Raw genomic sequence first — 26736 nt, 5'->3', positions numbered from 1 at the left:
AGGTGGACGTAATGTGAACAGCAGCTCTGTTCTGAAGCGCTTAATAGTACATCTGTGTCGGTTTTACTCAACCAAGATGCAAAAATCTGACTCAAAATACTTCCAGTTGAAAAGGAAATTCTTAGCATCTGGATGATGCAGAGTCCTACAGCATTAGATGAGCTGACTTCAGTCTAGCATCTGTTTAAGACTGTGATCAGTGAGGCCCTGAAGCAGGAGAACACTGGTCACTTTCTGGTGTAATTTCTAAGATCCACGGGATCTTACCTATATTACCCTAACTAAAACTAGTCTCATCTGTCACTTTTCAGGCCAAATAAACTGTTTGCATATCAATGAGATCAGAGTAAGCCACCATCCTGTCGTGTCTCAGGTGACCTTTGATTTTAATAAAATAAGTATCATTCTTGGTTTTGCCTTACAGCCCAGCTATGATTCTAGTTACTGCTTCATTAACTGGATCTCTGAATAGCAGCAACAAGGTTGAAACATGGACTGACTTATCTCCTTGCAGTCAAAAGTTTAAAACCTTTCCCATAACTAAGGCAAAATTTCAAAGCTAGGTTTAAGGGGAAAGTGAGCAAAAGTGAATTTCTCTAAGTCATGTGCATTTCCACACATTGGATTCCATTGTTGGCTGTGCAAGAGACATGCTGTATCAGTACTGCATGTAACTAGGAATTTCAGAGCAGAACATATGCAGAGAACTGTGCACATACAGTACACACAGATCTTGAGCTGAGGCTTAGACAAACAAATTTTATACTATGGCATGTATCAACCAGAGCAAGCAAAACAGATTCTGGGAAGCCACTGATAAATAACAGATATGTGCTCCAAAAGGTCATGAATTCCGTCCCTTTGGCAGAGGTTTGACTAGAGCTGCATTCCCTGACTTGCCCTTGCAGTTTCTTTCAGAGACTGCTAGAACTGCACAGCCTTCTCTCTAAACCCCCTTCATGCTGACAGCAATTCCTGCAATAAAAATAGGAAATGTTTTCTCATGTGATGTGGACCTAAATCTTTCCTTCTTATTTCCCAGTTGCACTGAAGTTTTCTAGGACTGAAGAGAGAGGACCTGGCTCATTGCTGCTGCTCTGCATAGTCAAGTTACACCCTCTCATCTTCCCCAAAACAAATTCTACTGTGGGACACAAGTGAACAGCTCTTCCAGGAGCCTGCAAGGCTTGTGCTCACATAGCTGGTATCTCAGCCTTTATGCTTTCACCTATAGCAATGAAATTGTTCTGCTTACATAATTTCTCCTGACTTCAACAAGCATATCTCAGCATCTTGAGCAACTTGCCAGTCTTCGGATTCATCGAAAGTTGAAGAATTACATGTGCTGTTTCTAGAACAAGGAAAAGAAAGAAAATCATGATTCTCTCAGTAGTATGTGATCAAATATGATCTTCATGCTGACGCCTTCCTAAAATAGATATGTTTTGATAGTCCTGATACCAAATTCTAGGATTCTTAGTTGGCCCATTGTAGTGAAAAATCTGGGCAAAACTGCAGCCCCTTTCTTTGCATCACTGCACAAACATAAAACTGTTTTTATACTGGTTTCATGAGCTAAGAGGAATACATATATACATCCAGAAAATCTTTCCTGCAATCATAACATAAATTTCTTATTGAGATGATGACAGGTTTTGAAGATTCTCTGGCAAGTGGGAACCTGAACGGCAGGCACAAGCAAAACAGTCTGCACTTGTCCCTTAAACAAAGCTTGCAAAAGTGTAAGACATCTCCCTGGATTTAATCTGGGAGGTTATTACCCAGTTCTTTACTCTGACAAAGTACACAAAACATATTCTATTGCTGTAGAATTGCTACCATGTGTCTTCTTTTATAAAAAAATTTCAAAAAATACTGCACGATTCAAACACAAATACACAAAAGGTACTGTTACAAGATGACAAAGCAGGATGCTTCCTCCACACCATGATGTGTCCCATGAGCAGTGAACCTCAAAAAACGTGTATGCTCTGGGTGGACACTGGAGTAGCACCAGCTATGAATTAACAGGGCTGGACACAGAAAGAAGGATGAGTTTGAGAGTCAGGAAACAAATGCTTATAGTTCCCAAGTAAATTAGAGCTTCTCTGACTGATTCTTTTTTTTTGTTTCTCCACATCCCAGCAGTTTGAGACAATTAACCTATCCCAGAAAAAAATACCAAGGATTCTTATTTCCAGGGAATCAGCTGGTTGTTTCCTTCCAAAAACCAGTGGAATCTAATCAAATATGTGCTTCTGAACCATCAAGTTCAGTAATGCCCCAAGAGAGCATAATTGCCACACCTGCTGTAGACCAATTCTCAAAATCAATGCACAGTTTAGCATTTTCTTTTAAATTCAATGGGACATTGTTCTACAAGCAGCACTGCTGAGCAGAAGAGCATGAGAAAATATCTCCTTCAGGTGGTTATGAGCAGTATCTGAATATACTGTGTCAACACCCTGCAATTACATGTCAGTTTAGTCTAGTGACATTATTGTTTGGAAACAGGATGAATTTACTGTTATGATGCAAATTAAACTGCACCCACTGTCTATACATTTCCTGAACAGTTATCTCAATATTCCTGTTCTTTTATTTTGCAGTGTCTTGAATAAGTCTTGACTTCTTTAGTAACACCACTACTGTTAATACCCTAAAGAGACAGCTGGGATGTGCATGGGAGACTCAAGTCTGTAATTAAATGCTAAAACCTGAGCTGCAACCAGAATTGTACAAGGAATGTAAGAATCAAGTACTTACTACAAGTTGGTTCATAAAGGTTAGTACAACATCTGTGCAAATACTAACTGATGCAAATAATTTCCTTGTTAACTATCTTTATACAACCAGGTAAGAAAACTGATTCTGAAAAAAAACCCAAAACAACAAACTAGAAAACTAAACCATAGTTTGTAAACCTACACATACATTTTGCTTGCACGGTGGGAACAGCAACCAGCTTCATGCTGTAATCCACATAAGTCTCCCATCCCACCACAGCTACACAGCTTTAATTTCACAGCTTTGAATTCATGCAGAGCAAGACAACTACACAATCACTGGCTTTCCAGAAGTGTCAAACTACATGATTTACTACACAATGCCATTAGAGTTCTTGATTTAGTCCATTAATTTCATCTTTCATTTGGAAACCTGAAATGTAGATTAAATCCCATGACCAATATATGTTCATGTGCTTCTCTAACACGTAATTTTGCTTATTCCTTTCTGCTGCAACCCAGTACGTGGTTAGGAGATATCTTGCCACTTAGCTGTTCCAACCAATATATTCATCACATATCTAAGGCTAAGGGAATGCTACATCTCCTAATTTGTGCATTAAACCAAAGTGCCTTATAATCACAAAGAAAATCCTCCTTCTCTTTATGATATCTCACTGAGTCTAACAGTCTAAACTAAGGTCTGGTAGGCTATAATAAAAGAAACAGTATCATGATTCAACTGGAGCATTTTTCCTCTGACAAGAGAATTTATTCTTGCATGACCCATTCACCCTTTGTGTTAGCACTAAGGATGTTCCTACAGCTTGCCAGGTCCCCAGATTATAATTATGCAGCCTCTGGTGTATCTATTTAAACAGTCTATATTCTTTCACTTCTTCCTCTTTTTAAAAGTGAAATGAAATGGGGCTAAAAGCAGAAAGAACTGAAATATGGAAAAAGACACTACAAGAAGAGAACAGCTCTGATTCAGCAAAGCCTCAAGACATAGATTGTTGGAAGCTGATAGACCATTGTGAAGAATTATTGCTTCATGCTTGTCTTGTTCTTATGCACTTCCTCAGGCACCTGCTGTTGGTCTCTGTCTCTAAGGTGGATGGCCTTGTCCACTGTGCCTGTTCTTATACATAAAAAGCATTTCTTACATATGATACTAAAAATACTGTGGCCAGCATCATAAATGGCTTGAGGAGCTAAAAGTTAGAAGTCACTTTTAGATTAAAACCTGAAAAAAGATGGTTCAAATGTAGACTCAGCAATTTTCTGTCTTCATAAACACCTTAGCTCTGACAGCTGTAGCTACATGTCAGAGGTGTTGGCTTCAGGTGGCTAAGCAGTGAAATCCCAGAAGCCATCTGCCTGTCAGCAGTGCAATGATTTCTGGAGAGAACTTCTGTCATCCAGGTGAGAGTCTTACCGAATTGTGTGAAAGGCAGAAACCTGAAACGGAGACTGGAGGCTGTACAGAGCCCCTAACAGCTGCTTAGCCCAGCAAACACATCTGAAAATGCAAAGAAACAATCAAAGGCATTATGCTGAAGTGCACCAATGATTCCCTGGGCCTGCTGTTATCTAGCAGGTCAGACCCACCCCAAGCACCCTAACTTATTTATTAGCCTTCCTCTCCAACCCAACAAAGAGCAGTAAAAATAGAAAAAGGACAGTAAAGGATCAGAAGAAAGGATACCACAGATGGCCCTTGACAAGAAAGAGGCATCATTTGGGATGGAGCAAGGGGGATACAGAGCTCACTGAATTTTTAACAGGGTGCAAGACAGTGTCTTGCATGAAGGTGTATGGGTGGGAAAGAGATGGAAGTGTTAAGGGTAAACCCTGACATACATTGAGATGGGGAAGCGTCACACAGACAATTGCAAAACTACACAGAAAAAGATGGATGGAGATGAAGATCTATCACTGTGTGCTATGAGTGAGATGCTTACTGCTATAAATGAAATCCCAGCTATTTCTCAAAAAAGCATGTATGACTTAGCTATGCTACATCCTGTATGAAACAAATAAAAACAACCAACAAATAATACACAAGGACTTAAAACTGGTCACACTCTATCTTCAAGATGAGACAATACAGAGAAAGCAAGCTAGGGAAAGCATCATGATAAAGGATGTGTTTCAAGTGACAACATGCAAAATATGTTTAAAATTTTTTTTGTTTGTTTTTTTATGGTGATAAGGAAGACATTTGGCAAAGGCTCTGAGATGAAGATAGCTTTTAAACATTGCATTTGGAAAATGTTCAGAACAAGCAATTAGGGATTACAAGGGTGGTTTCAAGTCCCCTTCCCAGCAGGAGGCAGCAAACAGACAACTGGAAATCAACACTAAAACTACTGACAAGCTGCTGCCAGTATAGCCCAAATACTGCAGCCTGTAAGATTACCAGGGCTACAGCCACCTCTGTGGGTAATACTAGTTAAGATACCTTTGAATTTTCTTTTCACACAATTCTTTAGAGGCTGTTAAGAGAAACTGAGGCAGAATTATAGGACAGATATAGCAGAAACAGTTTCTGGCCTGAGTTTACATCAGTATCTACCAAGAGCCGCTGGTCCTTTCAGCAGAGCTGCTGCCCAGCCCTCCCTGCCCAGCCTGTAGCTCCACAGAGGTTGCTCCATCCTAGAGCCTACAGGTTCCCTGCAGCCAGGGTGGTTTCTGCACCCAGGGCCCTTCACATCTTTACAATCAAATGTTCTTCACACTGACCCATCCAGGAGTAACAGCTACTCGCTCAGGCCACTCCCTATAAGGGATAAATTCACACAACCCGTATGTTACCACATAGCCACTGCTGTGTCATCCTCATACCTTATTCTGCATCTGAAAATAACTGATAAAAGCTGCTCCTCTGTTTGACAGGAGCAGTCTGTGAATATGTAGCACATTGCTCCCAGTTTGCTGCTTAGAGGTAGAGAAAGTGCTACCACATGCAATGAAGCACAAGGGAGAACTCAGTTTTTAAAGAGCATTACACAGCCTTACATTTCTTGTGTCAGTAGTGCTCTTTCAATAAATGATGCTGCAGAAGTAAGTCAAATCAGTGCTGTTTTTCTTTATATGCATTTGCAGGTACCAAACTCAAGCAGTGAGAGATACAAGTTCACTGCTCTACAAGTCAGAGTCCCAGAAGCACTCCAGCTATGGCAGCACAGGCTGCTGAAAAGATCTGCCTGCATGGGCTCATTTCTCTCAATAGTGTTGCCCTCTCTTGCAGAACCAAGGGACACTCAAACTGCTGTACATTAGAACTCACTGGGTGAGGCCTTTCAGCCAATCTTGAATCAGAGGTGAGTTCTGCTAATCTTACCTTGCAAAAGATTTAATTTACCAGGTAAACAACTTGCAAAGATCACTAGTCTTAGGGCTGTTACTTTTATGTTCTGGCAACAGACCTGACTGCAGGGCTGTTGAGGCTTAATGAGTTAAGCCTCTCCTTAACTTGGAGAGCTGACACTGCAAAACCCAGCCACGGCTGAGAGGGAGTGTGATGGAAAGGGCTGACAGAGAATTGGTCACTCCTCTCTCTGAGAGTAATACAACTGTAGTGCATTAATGAAAATCCTCTATGTTTCAGTAAATCACTTGAAATGGGGAAAGGAAGAAATGCCACCATCTGATGATGTGACTGACATCTAAAGAACAAGATGAGGCTTAACTGAAACACAAGTTCTGAAGTACTCATTGAGACTCAAATCCTGCTTTTTGGGACAGGTCCAACTCAAGCCAAACAACTCTGATGCTCAGAGTCTGCATCCTGAGCCTAAATGGTAAATTTAGCAAAACAAATTTTATTTCTGTCATGGGTTTCCCCAGAAACCTCAATCCAAGAACTAAATCACTGATGTATTAGAAAGCTTAATCCTTTATTGTTTTCAGAAGGCCCTTTTGTAATTGTCTTTTGAGTATGCTTTTGAGTCCTCATCAGTATAAATCTGGTAACAGATGATGTATTCAAATCCACCAGCTGTTGTGTTTGGGTCTTGAATGTCAAGATAATCCTCTTCAGCAAATAAATAGATTCACTTCTGTCTGTTATGGATGCTTTACTACAACTCTTATCTGTTAGCACTTAGGATTTTGTCTGTCTCCTGGATGCATTAGGATTTAATTATTTGCATTAGGATTTAATTATTTGCAATAAAAATCTCAATATGTCTCCTTCCAGGCTGCCTTTAAAAAAAAGGCAACATGGCAACTACAATATAGTGCTAACTTTCATTATAACTTCTCCATCACTGATCCCTATAAAAACAGAAATGAGAATTTTCATATTAATAACAGTCTTCCTGCCACATATGTATTTTGCTGTTTTCATCCTTGGCCTAGCAGGAAATGCACTGGTCTTTGTCATACTAAGTTTCTATATGAAACTAAAGACACTGACAGAAATTGATGATACTTTTGCTGAATACTGATGGTATTATAGCTGACTGGGCTTTTCTTTGGATGCTGCCCTCTGGGCATACTCTGCTGCTCAGGAGTGGACTCCAGGTACTGTGACATGTCATATTTATATGGGGCTTGTATGCACTTCAATGTTAACTCTAATGTCAATCGCCTTTGACCAGCTTATTGCTGTTACTTTTGTCACCAAAGCACATGTGTTAAACCAAACAAATGACATGGGGCAAATTAATCTCTGTCTTGATCTGAGTGATCTCACAAGCATTTGCTGCAACACACTTTGGTTTTTGGGAGGTGTCAATTTTGATAAAGCAATATGTCAGGAAGAATACCCAAACTATCACAGAGAACTGGTTCCTGAAGAGATCCAAGTGACTCTTGCTTATTTTATTCCCATGCTAGCCATGATCATCTGCTACTCACTAATTATTAAAACCTTACTGTGTGCTAAAAGTCTTCAAAAGAACAAATCTATAAAAATATTTTCTGTAGTTGTCCTGTTTATTCTTACCCATATACCCTATACTTTCTTCAGATTGATAAAAATCATAGACTGGAGCTTTAAATTGAACAGCAGCTTTGCATATACAATTACCATAACAAAAGCTCTTGCTTATTTTTATGCCTGTCTTAACTCTCTATTTCTTCACAGGAATGAAAATCAGGAAGTGCTAACACAAAGTTATTAAAAAATCAAGATATGCCAAATGGCAAGTTACAGCTCAACAGTGGCAAACCACCAAAGAGGAAGACTCTAAATCTTTTACTGCTTTATACAGTGCAGATGCCACAAGCATCTGCTCACTATGTATGTACTCACTATAAAAATGCCTAGAAAATTTGGCAACTATTTTTCAGCTTCTTTTTTTCTGTTTGTTTGTAAATACTGATGTAGGGAGTCTGAGTGAAAGAGGAAACACCATTAGTAAAACACTGTGATCAGCTTTGAATCAACCTATCTTCATCATATTTCATTGCTTCCTGCTTTTTCAGTCCAAGCTGGTAACTGAGTTAACAGTGCAGAAGATCTTCAAAAAGTATAAAAAACAATGAGATAAAACTCCACTTTTCATGACATGAAAAAAAGGTAATTTAAATTTCCTGACTTCCAAAACCTCTGGCCGGTTGGTTTTCTATGAATGGTGTTTGTTAATGAAAGCTTTTATGAATTGTTTCAAATATATTACGTATTTTAGTTCAGCCCATTCATTTAATGAGAATTCCTGAATTTTAAACATATATATTTCAATCTTAATGCTGGGTTTCATGTGTGGTTGGGTTTTGTTTTTTGATATTTTGGGCTTTTTTTTTCCATCTAGGACAAGGTCTGTATGCAAAATCCTTTAGCATTCATCTAAAATTTCTGTAATAAAGCAGCATTTTCATCTGCCTTTCACCTACTATCAGGTTCACAGTCTGAATGTCCCATACACATCTTTGTATCTTATATCTGATAACAGAGCTCATGTTGCCAGATTACCAGGCCCCTTGTGAACACCAAGAATATCATATCACACACACACGGGCTCCAACACTGAGCTGTGTTTCTGTAGATGCAAACTCTCACATCCTGATTCTCCACACATTCTTTGCATCATGACATCTTTCCAGTCTGTTTTTCCTGGCATATTGGTTCCCTTGTCATGAAACAGTGGATCCTTAGTTGTTTTTCCAACTTTGTTCCACCAGTTCTCCCTTTCCACCTCTGGTCTTTTCACTTCCCAGTTGGAGGGGAAAAAGATGTGGAGGGGACAGAAAAGTGTGCAGAAGCTCTTGCACAAAGTAGTAGAGCAGGTGTGGAGACTGGAACAGGGAAAAGAAAGAAGGGATGTTGCAGAGGAGTCAAGAGAGGATTTTATGCAGCTATGGACTGCTTGCAATAAAGACAGGGTTGGGTCTGGCCCAAAGGGTTAAAGTCTTTTGCATTACAGCTTTGAAATACCAATTTTAACTGCTTCTAACCATTCTTGCAAAAACCACACTCTATGGATGCTCCTTTACTCCCCATTAATACCCAGGCCTTCCTGTCAGAGCACTGCAGCGCAGAAGAACCTGACCCTTTTTGGCAGCAGTTGTGCCCATCTCAGCACTTTTCCCTTTAGGAATCAGCTCCTTAGGTAATCCTTTCCTCAGTACACAATCTCTTGTTTCTCCCACAGTGAAATAGCCTTAAAATCAAAGCTACAAAGCAATGTGGTGTCATGGCATGTATAAAGGTGCCATCTCAACACACAGCTGCACTGCAGGCTTTGCCAGCATAAGGTGGCAAGAGGTGTTTCCATCCCCTCTCCTTCCTGGCTGGTTCTGCACTGGGCAGGGAACGCTTCAGACCACATTCACTTCTCCCTTTCAGCTACAGTGCACCCTGCCCGGCCACACCAACTCTAATTAGGCCAGCAAAGAGTGTTATGAGTCATCAAGATAAAAAACAATCCAAACCAAAGCAACCACTGTGCAGAAAGGCTGAGATGTTCTTTCTACCACTATCAAGGTGTGAATAAACTCTTTGTTCCTGTACCAGGCTTTGGGTTTTTTTCACTCTTTGGGTTTTCTCACTCTTCTGCTGTTTATGATCTTGATTTTGCTGCTGCAACATTTATTGCAGGCATGTTATGCCTACAACACATAAAAATGGAAACACAGTGCATTGGTTTATCCTGGAGCCCTTTGTTTTGGAGTACAATATGCAAATGTGAATGCTTTAGAAATAAGACTTCAAAAACACAACACTTCAAAAGAAAATCCATATGCCTTGAAGTAGCAGGATGTATCACAATGGCACAATTAATCTCAGCTTCTCACATTCAAGATTTTGATCAGGTTGGTCCAAATGCACATAACAAACCTGAAAGGATTAAGTAACTGCAGCTTAATCCTAACCTTTAGGAAACAGCTACTTCAAGGTCGGCCCGAGTTATGCTGGTACAATCATCTCTCTTATTCTGCAACACACTTCTGCAGTTGATGACTAAGGTGAGTTTTAATTGATTCTCAACTGACCTGCACCAATAAAGGCAGCCTCTCAAGATTTGCTGTTATGAAAGAATTTTATTGTAATTGGTTCATGTCACTTTAAGGAAAGAACAACAGTAGCAGGGCTAACTGAAGAGACCAAGTGAAAAATAGAGTAAAAGTACAATAAGGCACCAAAAGGGGGAAAATAGGAACAGGAATGTCCCTTAAGATAATTCACTACTTTGAGGACCAACTTGCATTTTCAGTCCAGCAAGCACTCACACCTAGTATTCTAGGTATAGTCAATGTGAAAAATCTCTGCTGTCAGCCAGAGTGAGATCATAAGAAACTATGCCAACAGAGCGTGTCAATTGCATATCTTCTACTTGGACAACAAGCCTCCCTTCCCTTCCCTCTCCTGGCTGCTCATCGCTCTCATTTTTAGGGTTCCACCAGCTCATTCAAACCTTTGGCAAAACCAAAATAACTTGGATTATTTTCAGCAGATCTCAATAAAGAAGTTTAGCCTGAAAGCTTCCTCAGACCTACATCTAGCAACCACAATCTTGGATCCTTTATGTGTTCCCCAGACACTATATCTAAGCAAATTCTACTCCAAATTTTCAATTTCATGCAAAGAGAACATTATTGGAATTCCAGTGGAGACTATTTGAAGTTTCCACCTAGAAATAGGTCACATTTAGCTGGACAATTTAGAAAGAAAAATAATTAAGATGATAAGCCTACATGAAATTCAAGGTGGTCAGCCCAGTACAGCCAAGAAATCTGCAGCAATCAAATCAGTAGCTCAGAAAGTCACTGAACTGAAGGTCCTTGAAGTGTGGGAGAAAACACAGTGGAAAATTTTCAGTACATCTCTCATGGGCTGCTGTCAAAGGCAGGACAGAAGGTCAGCAGACAATACAGTGGCTCTAGCACATTTACTCACAAACAACCAAAGTATCTCATGCTGCAATTCCTGCTCCTTCCTGTGCTAAATGAAACTCAAGCTTTTGTTACACATGTACTCCTCACCACAGAAACACGTGAGAAGACCTGTGTGCTGTCACAATCAGCACTGTGCTCTGCTATTTTTCTTTAACATGCACCACAGGCACCACACCATCATCTGTCTCATGAATCAATTTCTAGATCTCTCCCATAACACAAACCCACAATCAATAAGTCATCTGCAATGCAAGAAGGCTATTCTCCCCTCCAGTGCTCAGGCTAGTGAGCCTGAGCCTTCCAAACATTACAGGTGTCATGGGAAAGGGCAGGTGTCATTTGTGCTCTCTGCAAAGAATGTCTCAGGTTCAAAGTACAGCCACAGGATTCACCTGCTCATGAAACTGCTAACAAAAAGCAACAGGGGATAAAGCACTATTTCCTGGTTCTCCTGCTTGTTATCTCACAACAAGGGAAGCTGGACAACCTTTAAAAGTTTACATGGTGCAAGTAAGTTGTTCCATGGGTGCTCCTCAAGAATAGTATCCCCTTGTTAGTGGCAATTCTTCTTCCTACCTGAATATTTTGTCAGACAAGATGAAATCAGACCTATCTCAAATGCAAACAAATGGTGACTCACACTTATTTCTCTCCTCATGATTGTTTTCTCCAGAGCTAACTCACCTGTAATATACCTGCTGCAAATAGCTTGAATTAAAAGAAGTGGTACACTTCATTTTTCTTCATAAAAACAAATAAACAAACAAAAATTCACCACCACGAACTGTACTTTTGCAAAACAAAGGCAACACAAAATTCACAAGGGCACCGTGAAGCTGAGATCATTCATGTCTGCTCAGCACACTATAAGCAGAAATACACTGTCAGTGTTAACTGTATACAAAGTAGGCAGAATACATTTAAGGTATTTACCAAAAAACAAATATGTAGAATTTTGAAAAGTCTTTTCACCAAATAAACAAGTCTGTACTGTCTGTCTTCAACCCAAACTGCAAGTCATTGTGGTTTATACCGGAAGTGTGTCTGTTGGGTGCAAGAGTCTAAGTCTGCTTTCTCAGCAGCAGACTATTTACTCTGTGACTATTTTCAGTTCAGCATTTAGATTTATCCTGTCTATTTATCTGCTTGGAAGAAAAGCAAGTATATAATTTAGGTGAAATTTCTCTTTTTGTTTTTTTCTTCTCAAAAGACAATATATTTTAAAGAATGGCATTTTTGTAAAACGTTTGAAAATATCTGAACAATAGTAAAACAGTATTTTTGTCTAAAATAAATACAAATTAAACTATAATACTACAATGTCATTTGCAAACCAAATATTTGAATATTCAGATGCCCTTAAATCCTTTTCATTGGTAATTTATGTAGAAATAGATATTAAAAAAATTATTGAAATCTGTACTCACTCCCATTTTCTTCAGAAAGAAAACAAACTTGTGCCAAATGTAGCTACATAATTGTTCTTTTCTTCTGTAAGCTGTCATCTCTAAGGTAGTAAGGATGTCTAGAAACACAGAGAGTCTGAATGCTGACTTTAATAGTGACAGCTGGCGTGATGACAGCACAAAGCTGGGACTACTCCCCTGTGTTGTGGTGAAGCAGGTGGAGAGAGAGCATGGAGTGCTTTAGATTTACTAGATTGAATACTGACTGTGCAAATGGACTAAAATTATCTTGTGTTGTTCTACTGAACCTGTGGCCTGGGAACAGAGGTCTTCACTTTACACCGAAGATGTAAACTACTGTCGGTGAATGGGGGGAAAAAAAGAACATTCTAAAGCCAATCCCAAAGAGTCCCCTCTTTGAGAAGTAGTGTTTACTCACAGATCTGTCACACTTTGATCCAGAGAGTCTCTCTCCATCTGACTTTCATTGTGCAGAGAGTCTGATTCCTGTACTTGGCACAGCTCCTCATCAGTGATTATATCAAAAGCTGCATCATCTGGTGGTTTAGAGGCTTCACTTGCAACTGTGCCAAAAAAAAAACATGAGAAGAAACATGAACACTATTAGCTGGTTGTCTGGAAAACAAACAAGCAAAGCCCTTAAGGAGTGAGCCTGGGCCATTCCTCTTCATTAACAGAAGCATTAGATAACTATTAGAACTAATGGAAAATATTGGTCTGACTGACACTCATTTAATATACATTAATGTTTCTCTCAATATCAATCAAAGACAGGGTCAGTCCCACCCTGAAAGTTCTCCATGACCTCCTGCAAGTCATTGGATCAGGAGATGAGCCGTACTTATTTCTCCACAGCATGCAAACAATAAACTAACCAAAAGCTCTCTCAGATGGTGACACAGGTGATTCCAATGAAGCTGGTGATCCTTCCTGGTTGGCACTGGATCCAGAGTCATCTGTACTGTCCACAATGACTCTAGGCTTATTAAAGCAAGCTCTGCAGCAACGCTCCTTTTTTCCACCAAGCTTTGTCACCATGTAGTTGTTGCAGCAGTAGTAGCAGAAAATGCGGCCACACATTCTAGAAATGATTCAAAACCAGAGGCGTTAGAAAAGTACCACACACAGCCGGAACATATCTCTGTGACAGAGGTTGGGGCTCTCTCATAATGGTCTTGTTTTCTGCAAAAGCATGAAAGCTACACCCATTGGCAGAACTTGTAACAGACCACACTCCTTTCTGAAGTGAAGCAAGTCTTCTTGACAAGCACAGGACAGAAATTCACATTCACACTTTGCTACCTTAATAAACAGGTAAAATAGAAAAAATTAAAAATAATTTAAAAAAAAGTGAAAGAATCAAATATCCACAAACAGAAAGTGCAAATAAATAATATTTATATTAAGTATGTAAGAAGAAACTTAACTTAATACTACACAGGCCAAATCTCATAGACAGGTAGAACAAAACTTGATTTGATTATAAGGACTTTAAAAACACATCTGTATGTCTCTGTTTCATAACGACCCCTCTTCCCTTCAGAAAGGAAAAGAATCCAGTATTGGATACATATGTGTACATTTTTTCATCCCGCCCTCTCCCCTTTGAAGCCTCACAGTATCAAACTTGTCAACTACTTTTTAATGAGCATTTTAAAATTTTAATGAATTAAAGCATCCATCAAGGATGATTACTACTCAGGAAATTTTAATGATTCTTCATCATTTAAATCATTACTAGTTGAAGACACAAGCAGCTTTCAGAGACCTTAGTAGAAATGAGTAATTTGGAAGTTGTTATCCAAAATAACTTCACCATTCATTAATCCCTACAGAATGTTGTTTACCTTCATGTGAAATGGAAACAGTTCCAGTGCTTCCTCCTTTCCTTACATGACAAATCAGGTCATGAGGATAAGGAACAGTAAAGAGCCAAACCAAACATATCACTAGGACCCTGAAATATACCCATTTAAATACTTTCTAATAAATCTAGACTGGATAGTTAACACTAACAGTAGGGGAAATAATTTAATATCCACTTAAAAAAATTAATCTGCAATACTTAATTATGTCTGAACATATCTAGTGTAAGTAAACAAATTTAGAATTGCACAGCATGTTGAAACTTGCTCTGGAATACTTCTACCACAGTAGCAAAGCCATCCTAGTGAATATTGTGTAGATCAAGAACAGAGCAGTGCACAGTCCTTCAAAGAAACACACTATACAGGGTGTGATCATATTTGTTTACAGAAATGAGAAACTAAGAGACTCCCCAAGTCAGAGTTACATTCAGATTTTTGTCTTAATACATGTCAAGGGATCTTTCCAATAATGTTTTATCCTCTTGTAAGCTCATGTGTTCTTTCAACCTCTACAATGTCATGTATCAACAATTTTGATCACTGAACTGTGAACATTAAGAAATATTTCCTCCACTTAGACAACCGTACTGAGTTTTATTTTTGAACAGCGCAATACAGTTCAACAACTGACCTGCAGTGGTGTCGGCGCACCATCCATGAGAACTCTCTCTGGCAGTCCAGACAGTGATTAACTTCTGTGTCCCCCTGCCACCTCTGCTCTGCACTAAGCTTCTGCTGGAACTCCAGAGCATCAGACTTTTGCCACAAAGCATCCTTGTCTCTGCAATGACACAGTTAAAAGAAAGGAAAAATACATAGAAGTTGTCCCAGTATTGGTTTATTGTTAACTAACCTCAACTGGAATGCTGGTGAAAGCTTCACAGCAAAAATTCCTTTGCTCCTAAAATTCTAAGGAGCTGTCAGACATAAAGATAGATCAAATAACCTACTGAAGCTTCTGCAAAGACAGGGAGAAGAACACATGCCATGCAGAGAACTACATATTTTTTTCAAAACAGACAGCAAATTAAGGAGATATTATTGAGTGTTACATTTTTGACTATATTATGGAAATGCAAAATTTCAACTGCTAATGAATTTGGCCTTTACTAAGAAGTATCCCTGAACATCCTAAGCAAGGATTTTAATTTCTGCTTGCTGTTTATTTTGATGCCAACCTGATAAGTTCTATCAAACGTTCTTCAAGGAACTGCTTTGTTCTTGTCAGATCATCCAGCTCAGCAAATAACTTCTGATCACTGCTATCTTTGTCTGCTGCCACCTTGCTGAGCTTCTCAGTGTAATCCAGGATCTTCTCTTTTGCTTCATCAGCTTCTTTTTGGATCCTGATACAAAAGCAGTTATGAATAATTTTTAGCTCATGTAAATTCAAGTCTTTCCTGTGGAAGAAGGGCTCATCCACCCTGATAAACAGGTACTTTCAGTGAAATTTTTCTCAGTGTGCATGTTTTTTAGAGCTAGACAGAGATCTCCCCAGTTTTCTGCATCACTGAAAATGCACACAGATCCATTATCTAGTGAACACAGCCAGCAACCAGCAATTTCTTGGATGTCCTGCTTACAGTAAAGCTTATGATTGCTACCAACTAGGAATAACACATATGATGTCAGCACAAATATATAAAAATACATAGGCTTTGGTTAACTTATTGGACTCTGTGTGAGCCCACACCCCATGAAGCGGCTGTAGGTTTCTGACAGCCAGATTATCCATGCCACACAGGTCCATGTTACAGACCTTGAAAACACATCCTGAGTTAGATGATTAAAGCTGATAAGAAACCTGACAAAGACATGCAGGATATGGTCCCATTCAGATAATTCTTAGTGATTCCCTGAAACTTCGTGAAGAGGAGAGAAAAAACAAACTGTCCAAAAGTACCAGTTTTCCATTCCTTACAACAAACCCCCAATATTGTTTTAATGTTGTGATTAATTAGAGGCTATAAAAATGTCTTGCATGAATTTATATCAGCTAAATGAACAATACAGTAAAAACTAAACAGTGCATTCACATGTACTGGATAATTTCCATATTTCTCATCTGAAGTATCAATTTGATATTCCCTGCCAGTGCTCATGCACTTCTATATATTTGTTCTATATATTTGTTCTATATAAACCCTGTGACATAAACTGTGGTGATTTTCAATATGTTTTGATTATTGTCCCCTTGCTTGGCCTACAAATTAACAACTTCTGTAAAGAATCCAATCTCTCACCTTTCCAAGAGTTCTCTAAGAGAAGTCACTTCCTCTTCCTTCTGCAGCCGAGCAGATTCTGATTCTGACAGCTGCTCTCTTGTTTCATCCAGCTTTCTGCACAAACTCGTGTTTGCAGCCTAATAAAATGAATTACTGTATTTCCTTACATATAAAAACAAGACTTTACAATGCACAGGACAATTATCAAGACAGCTAACAAATGTTTTAAAAGAATCAGTTTTAAAAGAATCAGTTACAGCCAAATGACCAATTAAGATATTATTGTATAAGCAGGCAGTAATTAGTTGTGTACTAGTGACTGATTACTTCTGTCACACTGAATAAGGGATAAATGCTAAAGTAAGGCAGTGTTAAGCCTGTAATTCTTGTTAGTCCATATCAGTTGAGGGTTTGCCTCTTCATCAAGAAAAATCTCAAAAATAATGGCAAAAAGAATACACCCTGAAAGCTTTTTCGCCATCTAAAAGCTTAAAAAGAGAAAAATTAAATAGTAGGAAAATGTTGTTTATTAAAGCCTATATGAAATATGAAGGGCAATCAAAAACAACCCAACTTCTTTCACAGCTAGACTCTCCAGAAAAGTCTGTCAAACTTAGAGTCCTCAGGGCACATAGCTAATTGTATCTAAAGGTATGTATTTCCCCTAGAAGGCAAGGCCACATCCAGTAATCTTAACTTTCTTCTTTCTGAATTCCTTACAACTCTGTATGACCCTTCTAACTCAACTGTTTGAAAAACTTATTGCAAAAATTCTGGGGTTTTTTTCTGGCTGGGTTATTTCTTAGCCACATTAATTCTCTAATTCAGTGCCCTTTGCAGCCTACAAATAGATGGATCTACATATGTGGCTGTATGGGAATGCAGGGTCTAAGAAAAGTACATCTTAAACCCACACCCCCATTTGAGAAAAGAACACATAGCCAGGTCTTACATAGAACCTGACCAGCTTTCAAGGCAGGACAAATCCTAAGTAACATCATGCTTTTCATAATCTCTGCTTCAGTGGCTATCAGCTGCCCAGTATTTTGTCTGCAGCACCTGTATTTATACAAGGGCATTCTCACACTCACAGCCAGTCATCAGAAATGCTGCTTGCCTTCCCAGTTGTAACACTAATGCTTGCTGACACAAACACCTCTGGTTTTAATTCAGATCAAGCACCTACTTGTAACTCTGTAATCTCTTCCTCCGCTGCATGCTGTTGTCGCTTCTGCTCCTCAAGTTGCTCTCTTACTTTCCCACACTCCTCACTGACAGCCTGGCAGAGAGATTGAGCCAGTAGTTAATAATCTTCCAGTGAAGGTGAAGGCCACCCCTTCACCTACAAAATTCCCAGCTATGAATTATGAGTGCTCTTATTGCCATGCATGGAATAAATGCAGTGCCACTGGCTCATGAAAGACAGCTAAAAAGACACCCAACTCTCAGAATCAAGGAAACTCACTTTATGGTGGCACATTGACTGTGTTTTACTGTTACTTTGCACAGTCAAGGTCAAACCCATGCAGTAGCATAACCCTCTGAGCAACCACCAATCTTAGACACTTCAGAATGGCAAAGCAAACACAATGAAGTCTTCAGCCTTTAGGTGTTCTGTTTCGTATACACAGGGCTGACTCATGCTTTTTTGAAAGCAACACTTTGATCTTTCCAGCTGCTACCTTGAGTAGCTGAAAACAAAAATACATGAGAGAATTAAATGCAAAAGCAACTGGTCTAAGTTTCCTTCCATCAGTTCTTAGGAGAAGCGGTGTTATAGGTGTGAGGAACAGGTCTTGAAATGTTCCTACAAAAAAAGGAAACAACCACAGCTGTGACCAGAGGGACATCAGATGCCATCTTCAGTGCCAGTGTAAGAAATCATCACCCTTTTACATCACCCTTTTACCTCAGATAGGCCTAGATCATGAGCACAGAGATATTTTCAGATTCCCAGGCTAAGGCTGGTTGCATGTTAGTCTCAGAATCTGACCCACACAAACCTTAGCATTTCATGCAGTAATTGCTGTAGCAGATGGCAAAGCAGCTCCCTCAGCTATAATAATTACATTAATTTACCTTGAATTTTGTCTGATAATTTAGAATCTCTGTGCTCATTTGAAATTTTATTGCAGACAGCTCTTCTTGGCTGGTCTCTTGGAAACTCTGTGCCTGCTTCTTTATTGTCTCCAGCTGCAATTGCAGACTTGGGACAGCTGCAGCACACATTTGAGCCTCCTCTAATTTCTCTTGCAGGCTCTTGTTCTCCTCTCTGAGATTAGAGATGTCAAGCTCCAGCTTCTCCTGTTGCTCTGCTGCCTGTTCTTCCAGCTCTTTGAATCTTTCTGTGGCTTGGGCCAACTGCTCTTCTGCATCCACCTTTTCAGAGGTTAAGGCACAAATCTGAATACCAAGTTCAGCCATATCAGTGTTGGTCCTGTGGAGGAGATCTTTATTTTCTTCATTTTCCACTCTAGCATTTTCCAAATACCGCTTAACCTTAGACAGCTCTTCCTTTAGGTTAATCAAACTATTTTCCAGCTCAGCTTTTTGATGGGCTGCTCTCTCCTGCTCTTTTTTGAGCTTTTCTTCCCTTTCTTTACATTGCACAAGTTCTTGCACATGATTTCTGTTGAGAGACTCACACTGCTCTTTCAGCTGCTGGACAAGTGTCTTCTGCTCACTCAAGACAGTCTCAGTGACTGCCAGCTGACCTCTCATCCTCTCTCTCTCATCAGTGGCCTGCTGAAGCTTGACTCTCAGATCGAGGACTTCTGCCTGCAGCCTGGACACTTCACCTCGGTTGACCTCCAGCTGCTCTTCACTCATGGTCAGTCTGAAGGACAGCTCTTTTGCCTCCTTCTCCAGGGACGCTGCCTGCTGTAGTTGCTGCTTTTCCACTGATTCCTTTTCTGATGTGAGAGATTCTATAAGTTTTGTCTGATGAAGGCATGTCTTTTCAACACTGAGCTTTTCTAGCTCAAGAGTCTCTGCTTTCTTCCTGTGTCTTTCAGCTTCTGCTCTTAGCTGCTGACACTGGCTTTCCATGCCCTGCAGTTCTACTTGCTTCTCTGTGAGCTGTGACTGGAGACACTCTTTGCTTTCCTTCAAGGTGTCCAAGCTTTTTTCCATTTGTAAACTACACTGTTTGGCACTCTTCAGCTGTGCTTCAAGTGAGGTGTAAGATTCCTTGGAAGTCTCTTCTCTTTGCTTTAGTTCTTCATATTCTGAGTGCAGAGCCTCCAGCCTCTCCTCTAGAATTTGGCTTTGCCTCCTGGCATTCTGCAAGTCTTCATCCAGCTGTTTGTTCTCATCCCGGAGCTTCTTCTCTTTTTCATCAACTGACACCAGGGCATCATCTATCTCACTCTGAAGTTGTTTCTCAGAGGCTCTCAACCTGGCTACATCGGCTTCTAGGGAAGCTTTAGAAGCTTCCAGATTTTTCAGCTTCTCTTCCATCTTCTTCTTAGACTGCTGCAAATTCTCATTCTCTGCTTTCAGTTTCCTGCTCTCCTCATCCAATTCGCTCACTGCAGAGTTTTGCTGCTCCATCTTCTCCTCCAGCTCCTTGACTTTCTGCCTGAGATGCTCCTTCTCAGACATGAGTTTCTGGTTTTGCTCCTGAAGGCTACACACAGTCTGACTCACCTTTGTTAAGCGACCCTCCTGTAGCTCAAGTTGCTCTGCTTGCGACTGGGCTTCCTGCTTCAGTGCTTCTTCTCTCCTAGCATACTCCTCCTCAAGTTTCTCTTTTTCCTTCCTGGTTTCCTCAAGATTTTTTTCCAGTGAACCCATCTGAGCCAGTGACCCCATTACCTGGGTCTGGAGCTCAGCCATCTCCTTTCCTTTCAGAGTCAGTGCCTTCTGAAGTGCATCCTTTTCCTTTGCCATTGTCTCCAGGCTCCCAGTCAGCTTTTCACTCTCTTCTTTGGAGTTAGCAGTAAGGCTACTGTATCTGAATTCCAGTTCCTTCTGTACTTGTTCTTTCAGCAGCAGCTCCTCCCTTGCTGCTTTCAGCTGAGATGCATGTTCAGCATTGAGTCTTTCCATATCTGCCTTTTCCTTTTCCATCTCCTGAAGCTTCTCTAACAGTGCCTGTATTTGTAGGGCAGAGTCATACTGGGCTGTGGCTTGCTGTCCCTTTTCGTCCAAGGCAGCATCAACTTTTGCAAGGAGGTTGAGGTTCTTCTGTTCTGTGGAACTCAGCTTGGCTTTAAGCTCATCAATGCAAAGATCCTTCACAGCAATCAAAGCCCTAGAGGTCTCCAGCTCCTGATTCGAAACCTGCAATTTTGAGGCACAATCTTCCTTGCTGGTCAACAGCTGTTCCACCTTTGTTAAGTGTTCCTTCTGCTGCTCTGCTGAACTCAGTTTCAGTGACTGTAGGCACTTCTGCAGGTCATGCACAGTGCTCTGAGTGGAGTGTGACACCTCACACTGCTTCTGTAACTCTGTGATCATCTTTGTCAGCCGGGAGTTCTCCTCACTGTAGTTAATGCTCTTCTCCTTTTCTACCTGCACTTGTTCCTTTTGAAGGCTGACAGCTGCCTGGAGCTCCTGGTTTTCAATTTCTAGCTGGTGAATACGATCTTGAAGTTCCCTCTGCCTCAGCTCAGCCTGGTCAAGTTCTAAACGCATCTCTTCATAGCCCTCAAGGTGTTCAACATTTAGTGAGTTATTTACATCAGGGCTGGAAGGAAACTCTTGTGCCTAAACAAACAGAAGGGGAAAATCAGAAAGTTTAAGCCGCATTAAACATTCATTTAAATGGTGTGCTCAAATGAGAGCAAGTTCAGGTTCCTAGCGTACAGTGACATGGTGTGTTGCCTTCATAGCACCACAAGATATCACATTGTAGGAAATGGGGCTTGTTTTCCCAAAAGATAAATGAAAACATACCTATCTGTAGGTAGTCTTATGAACATATTTTTTTATTTTACAAGATTTGCATGTTAAGTTGAAGTAGCTGACATACGATTCCCTTTACTTTTAATTAAAAATGCTTTTTGCAGTTTAGATTATGAGACACATAACCATCATAAAAGTTCTCCATTTATTTACAATCTGCTTACCTGCAAATAATTGCTCACTAAACTGCTCATACTGGAACTGCGACTTGGGGGCTTCCATAAATATGCTGAAGATCCAAGTGAGGACAGAGTCCTCCTGTTGATCACACAGAAAAACAATATCTAAGGTAAGTCTAAGCACATATATATGTGTCGTTCTACTTGTATATGTAAGATTTATCTAGTGGTAACTACCACATAAAAAAGAACATAACTGCCCCTGCTGTCTTGGCCAATAACCACTGAAGTTGATGAAAAATAAGATAGAGATAGCCAAGGCATCTATAAAGGGTGATGGGGCTGGTAGCTGTCCCTTCCCTCATCCACAAGAACCAACGCACTCTTGCTCTAAGGAATTGTGTCGCTGTATGGTGGCCGCTCAACCAAAGGGTGGCAGCAAGTGGCTCTAAGAAACCCCCATTGCTACAACCGGGTCTGGACCAGACCTGGTAGTTTTTGTTATCCCCCACTTGTAGGCGGGATCACCGTGGCTGCAAGTGAAGCACAGTGGCTGCGTAGTCACTACATGTCTCAGCTCTTGAAACAGAGGAAGCTAAGAAGTTTTATTCTTGTGTATGTATAGATGAGAATAGCTTGGGATTTGGGACAAAATTGCGGCAACTGGAAGTGCCATATTACAGAACATCATCTCTCATCCCTGGTGCTCAGTATACTGAAGACAAAACAGGGCAATTTGGTCATGGATCAATTACATGGAAAAAGCATATACCTACTCCAACACAAGTACTCCTACCCTCAAAAGCAGAAGCTTTTACAGAATCTTTAGCAAGCAGGTGTTTTATGTCCTTGTTAATACAAACTCACAATGTGGCTACATCTTACCTGGCAAATGTTGGCCAAGCAGCATCTAAATCATAGCCTCTTGATGCCAAGTCAAACTGAACATCAGTGAGCTCATAGAGTTGACCCACAATGTCAGAACTCATTTTGGAATTCAGAAATGGACTTCTTGCATAGTACCAGTCACTTGAAAACAAAAAAACCAAAAGAGAAGTAATACTCATTCACAGGTGAAAGGGAAACAGCAGTTTCTTTTACAAAAACCTCCTACATCATTATTTACTCCGTCTCAAAAAAAATATGATACAGTATTCTAAACACAAATGAAAACAACCAGACCCACCAAACAATATTCCATCCCTTCAATGTCACTGAAATTAAACAAATTTAATTAATTCCACATAAATATCTTTAAAGGAATCCCTGCACAAAATATTTTTTCTTCTACTGATTGGGCAAATCACTGACAACACAAAATATTTGCAATACACTGGATAATCACACAGTAAGTAACTAAAGCACACATTTAATACATCAAAAATGAGGAACAGAAAGAAGCACCTAGAGTTAAATACATCATGAAAATAGCTGGCTTTTTCTTAAAGCCCTAGCAGCATCTCTCCAACCAAATACAAACTATCTTTGGAATTTTAAGAGCAAGTTATTTCTTTGTGTGACTATCCACAGATATATGCAAATGCTTTCTGGGGCCTTGTGCAACATATCCAAATTAATCTTCTCTCATGATGAATAGCCCATCAAACCCAGGATCTTTAATACTTACAAATGTATCTTCTCTGAAACTGATGTACAGAAGCATCAGCATAACCCACTCCACATGTATTAAGCTGTAATAACTTTCAATCTTTACAAGCCCAAGATAGGCATGAACCAGTGACCCAGGCCAAAAGGTCTATGATCCTTCATATCCTATTACCATCTCTCTAAGCCAAACAATTGGAAGTGTTTCAATTTATTTCAATAACTATGAGGTGATGTTGCTTGACCACACTGAGCAGACACCCATTAGCTAAAAAAGCACTTTGCTACTCACCTGGTCACTTTAGTGTTCATAAAACATTGCTGCAAGGTGTCTGCTAGCCTTTGGTGAACCAGGGAATAACGAAGAAATGCTCTTCCTTTTCCAAGAGAGGTTCGTAGCTGGAAGGGAGAAACCACAAGAAAAGAAAGTTAAATATCATTTGTGATCATGTAAAGATATGGCCAGAACAGCCTACAAAGCAACACAAAAATATTCACAATAAGCCACTATAAATAAAAAAGTTGTAAAGGAAGCCAGTGAGAACTGCTACTAAGAAACACCTTTTCTACTTCTGCTATTATTTTCCTAAGTCTGTCATTGGCTGGAATCTTTTCAGAATGATGAATTTGTTTCTACAGCTGGCTGTTGTCCACTTTATAATAATATAAAAGGCATCACAGGACCAATGAGTCATCTAATATATTGAGTACCTGAGTACAGACTATGAACAATTACAGATTAAGAACAATTCAAAATATAAGGTAAATCTCAGTGTGCCCAGCAAAGACAGAAGTGACAGCTTAAGTTATTGAAGATGTGTATGGCCACAGCTGGAAGAGCTTTAGGAAAGATTTAGTCATAGAACAAAGATGTATACATATACAAATATACATCCCCATGGACACAGTAACCCCACACAATGCAGAAAGCTTTTCTTAATACTTAGCCATTAATTTGATTAAAATTTAATTATTTTTTCAGACCAAGAACAGCTGCATGACCAAAATTAATGGATCTTTTTATGAAGACAGCTGTTAAATCAACATAAGGGGGATCACAAAGCTCAGTACTGATTTTTTTTTTATAGCTATTGACTTAAAAAATTGATACTTTATTTTTACATCTGAACCATTTTCTGTCCTGCCAAATAGTGAAAAACGGAATAGTTCTGTTTCTTCTTTCCATCAAAGTCAGTAATCAATTTAGAAATGGAAAAGGAGTGTGATGAAAGAATTTCTCACCTAACTGCTCATCTAACTAACAAAGCAAACACATGTATGATTTAAAATAGAATCCAAGACAAATAATAGAGAGGCTGAGGTACAAGTTAGTAGGTTAATGTAAATTTTGCTTGAAAGGTTAGTGTGAAAGAAGGTTCAAAGGCCACACAAGCTTTCTTTCCCACCAATCTGTATTCCACTGTGCTGAAGTGAGAGTAATACCCTCAGCTTCCCTGCTTTTGCTGTTACTGGGCTTCTGCTCTTAAGTAACACAGGCTCTTCATTTAGTTCAGTAACCCACTACATACAAAAGTGTTCCTTATAAATGGCCCTGAATGAAATGTGAAGCAAAGATAGCAACACTTTTTACCAATTTTTGGTTTGAATTCTACAGGATACAATGTGCAAAATGCCACAGTCCCTCAGCACTAAGTATGCCAGAAACAGCAAATTTAATTTACCACCTGCTTTTCACCCTCATGCACCCTGAAGATATCTGAACATTCTTCAGGGAGATGCTGTCCCTATTCTATGTACAGAAGCTTATAAGTGTTTTTTCCTAACTAGGCATATTTAGGTAGTATCTTAAGAACTGAAAACAAAACAAAACAAAAACAAACTAACAAACAAAAACAAACCACAAAACAAACAAACAAAAAAAACCCACCCAAACCATGGAAGCCACAGAATGAATCCTATCCTTACTCCCTCTGGTTTATCAATTTAAATTGTGATACTTTCTGTAAGCAATATGGAGAGACCAGAAAAATCGTACATTGTAAGAATCAGAGGAAAATATTTACAAATATGGAGCTACAAGTAGCTAAAGACTATCTGACTAAGAAACAAAACCATGCCACCTCCTGCTGGAGCCCTGCTAGAAATCAGGGAGGCAGAGTGTCTGGAATTGACAATATTTCCATGTTGACAGCAAACATTGTACCTAAGGTGCAGTGTATGGCTGTAAAGATTTGGAAAGATGTGTATTCAGTGTAATCACCTTTGGAAAGGGGAAGGGGAATGACCAGAACCCACTGCTCACCTACTGCTCTCAAGAATAAGGCCCTTTGCTTAACTAACAGATAACAGTTTCCAGGTTATTCTTATTTGCTTCCTTGCTCCACCTCTCTAGCATATCATGCACCCTAATATTAGAAGCACTGCAAGCAGAGCAGAACAGGCATTTATGCTGTTGAATGTTTGACTGTTCTTTAAGTTAACTGCTATTACTTTTTCCTTTTTGTTCATTTCCAGGTTTGAAAGTCAACTAATATTGCTCGTAGGCAAAAAAGAGGAAATTTGGAAACCTTTATGTTCTATCCAGACAGGTTCAAAAATTTGCTGCTGATTTCTACCTATAATGAAGGGGAATAACAAACATACATTTATGCCATGTGTAATTTAATTTATGGGCCCAAGTCTGCCACTTACCTGAAAGAGATCGCTGATTCTTTTTTTAGGAGTTTGTATTTCTAAGCCAGAAGTTAATAAAGATTAAAGAAGCCTTCCACAAGCTAATTTCTATGGCTGCACATAAAGTGAAGTAGAAAATATTCTACTTCCAAACTATAATTTCTGACCCTAACAATTTAACAGCCAGAGGTACTGAAGAAGGAAAAAGCAGAGCAGTCTTTACATGTGGCAATATGCAGGTGATGTCACAGGCAACAGATTGCTGAAGACTACAGCACAGCCTCCTTTTCAGAGAAACCTGCAATCACCACACCACTGTCTCTTCTATCCACTACAAAAATCTTTCCAAATAATTCTAAAGACTCAGACAGGATCAACACAGAAAGTTTCTCACAGCTTTTATTTCACCCACGCATTGAGCTGAAGACATAATGTGTTTTTTACAAGATTAAGCTTTTATTACTAATCTAAATCTAATAGGAACAAGGCTTTTCGTGCTGTTCTTGACAGTTTACCCAAGGGAATGATGACAATCATCCCTAATCATTTCATCATGCTATTTCACACAGAGGAACAGAGTTCAGACAGAAGATGAAACTGTTGCTCCTAGTCAGTCCTCCCCAACTCTATGGACCGGTTAAAAAAGTCTTAAGAAAAGTCAAATATGGTGAAGCTTTCACCTTACACTTAGAGCCAAATCCTACCACGATTTGCTGAAGATGGCATGCTCTACCCTTGACTTAATTTTTCATTTCTTTTTAGAGAAAATGGCTTTAAATTTATGAAAATGCAGGGCACAACCAGAGAAAAACAGGTCCATTCACTTGTGTAAGTGCTCTTTGAAACAGGAGTCAGGCTTTCTAATCCTACATAATATA

The 26736-nt window shown here is 39.6% G+C and overlaps 2 protein-coding genes across 13 annotated transcripts in view; one reads left to right on the top strand and one right to left on the bottom strand.

The window, feature by feature from the left end:
• FYCO1 (FYVE and coiled-coil domain autophagy adaptor 1) overlaps nucleotides 1-26736 on the bottom strand; it is a 45410-nt gene that overhangs the window by 6250 nt on the left and 12424 nt on the right. For 8 of the 12 annotated variants that reach the window (XM_021531258.4, XM_021531260.4, XM_085573282.1 and 5 more), the window contains 12 exons: nucleotides 23517-23623; nucleotides 22505-22648; nucleotides 21665-21758; nucleotides 18672-21302; nucleotides 17779-17871; nucleotides 16611-16729; nucleotides 15546-15713; nucleotides 14999-15148; nucleotides 13375-13580; nucleotides 12918-13062; nucleotides 4165-4248; nucleotides 1256-1351 (listed from right to left, as the gene is read on the bottom strand). In XM_021531258.4, the coding sequence (XP_021386933.3) occupies nucleotides 1256-1351; nucleotides 4165-4248; nucleotides 12918-13062; nucleotides 13375-13580; nucleotides 14999-15148; nucleotides 15546-15713; nucleotides 16611-16729; nucleotides 17779-17871; nucleotides 18672-21302; nucleotides 21665-21758; nucleotides 22505-22648; nucleotides 23517-23623 (4037 nt within the window). The remainder of the gene's footprint in view (nucleotides 1-1255; nucleotides 1352-4164; nucleotides 4249-12917; nucleotides 13063-13374; nucleotides 13581-14998; nucleotides 15149-15545; nucleotides 15714-16610; nucleotides 16730-17778; nucleotides 17872-18671; nucleotides 21303-21664; nucleotides 21759-22504; nucleotides 22649-23516; nucleotides 23624-26736) is intronic. The other 4 variants (XM_085573286.1, XM_085573287.1, XM_085573288.1 and 1 more) reach the window with 3 other exon arrangements.
• On the top strand, nucleotides 6907-25305 carry CXCR6 (C-X-C motif chemokine receptor 6; the record flags this gene model as incomplete). Its single annotated transcript, XM_085572834.1, is given in 7 exon segments — nucleotides 6907-7037; nucleotides 7039-7159; nucleotides 7161-7218; nucleotides 7221-7359; nucleotides 7361-7464; nucleotides 7467-7803; nucleotides 7805-25305. Coding segments are annotated over 7 exon segments (1080 nt in total), but the record flags the coding sequence as incomplete, so codon positions are not given.

The sequence above is a fragment of the Lonchura striata genome, chromosome 2, assembly GCF_050655825.1.
Source record: "Lonchura striata isolate lonStrDom1 chromosome 2, ASM5065582v1, whole genome shotgun sequence".
In the NCBI taxonomy this organism is placed as follows: Eukaryota; Metazoa; Chordata; class Aves; order Passeriformes; family Estrildidae; genus Lonchura; species Lonchura striata.
This window is presented reverse-complemented; position numbering and strand designations above follow the sequence as displayed.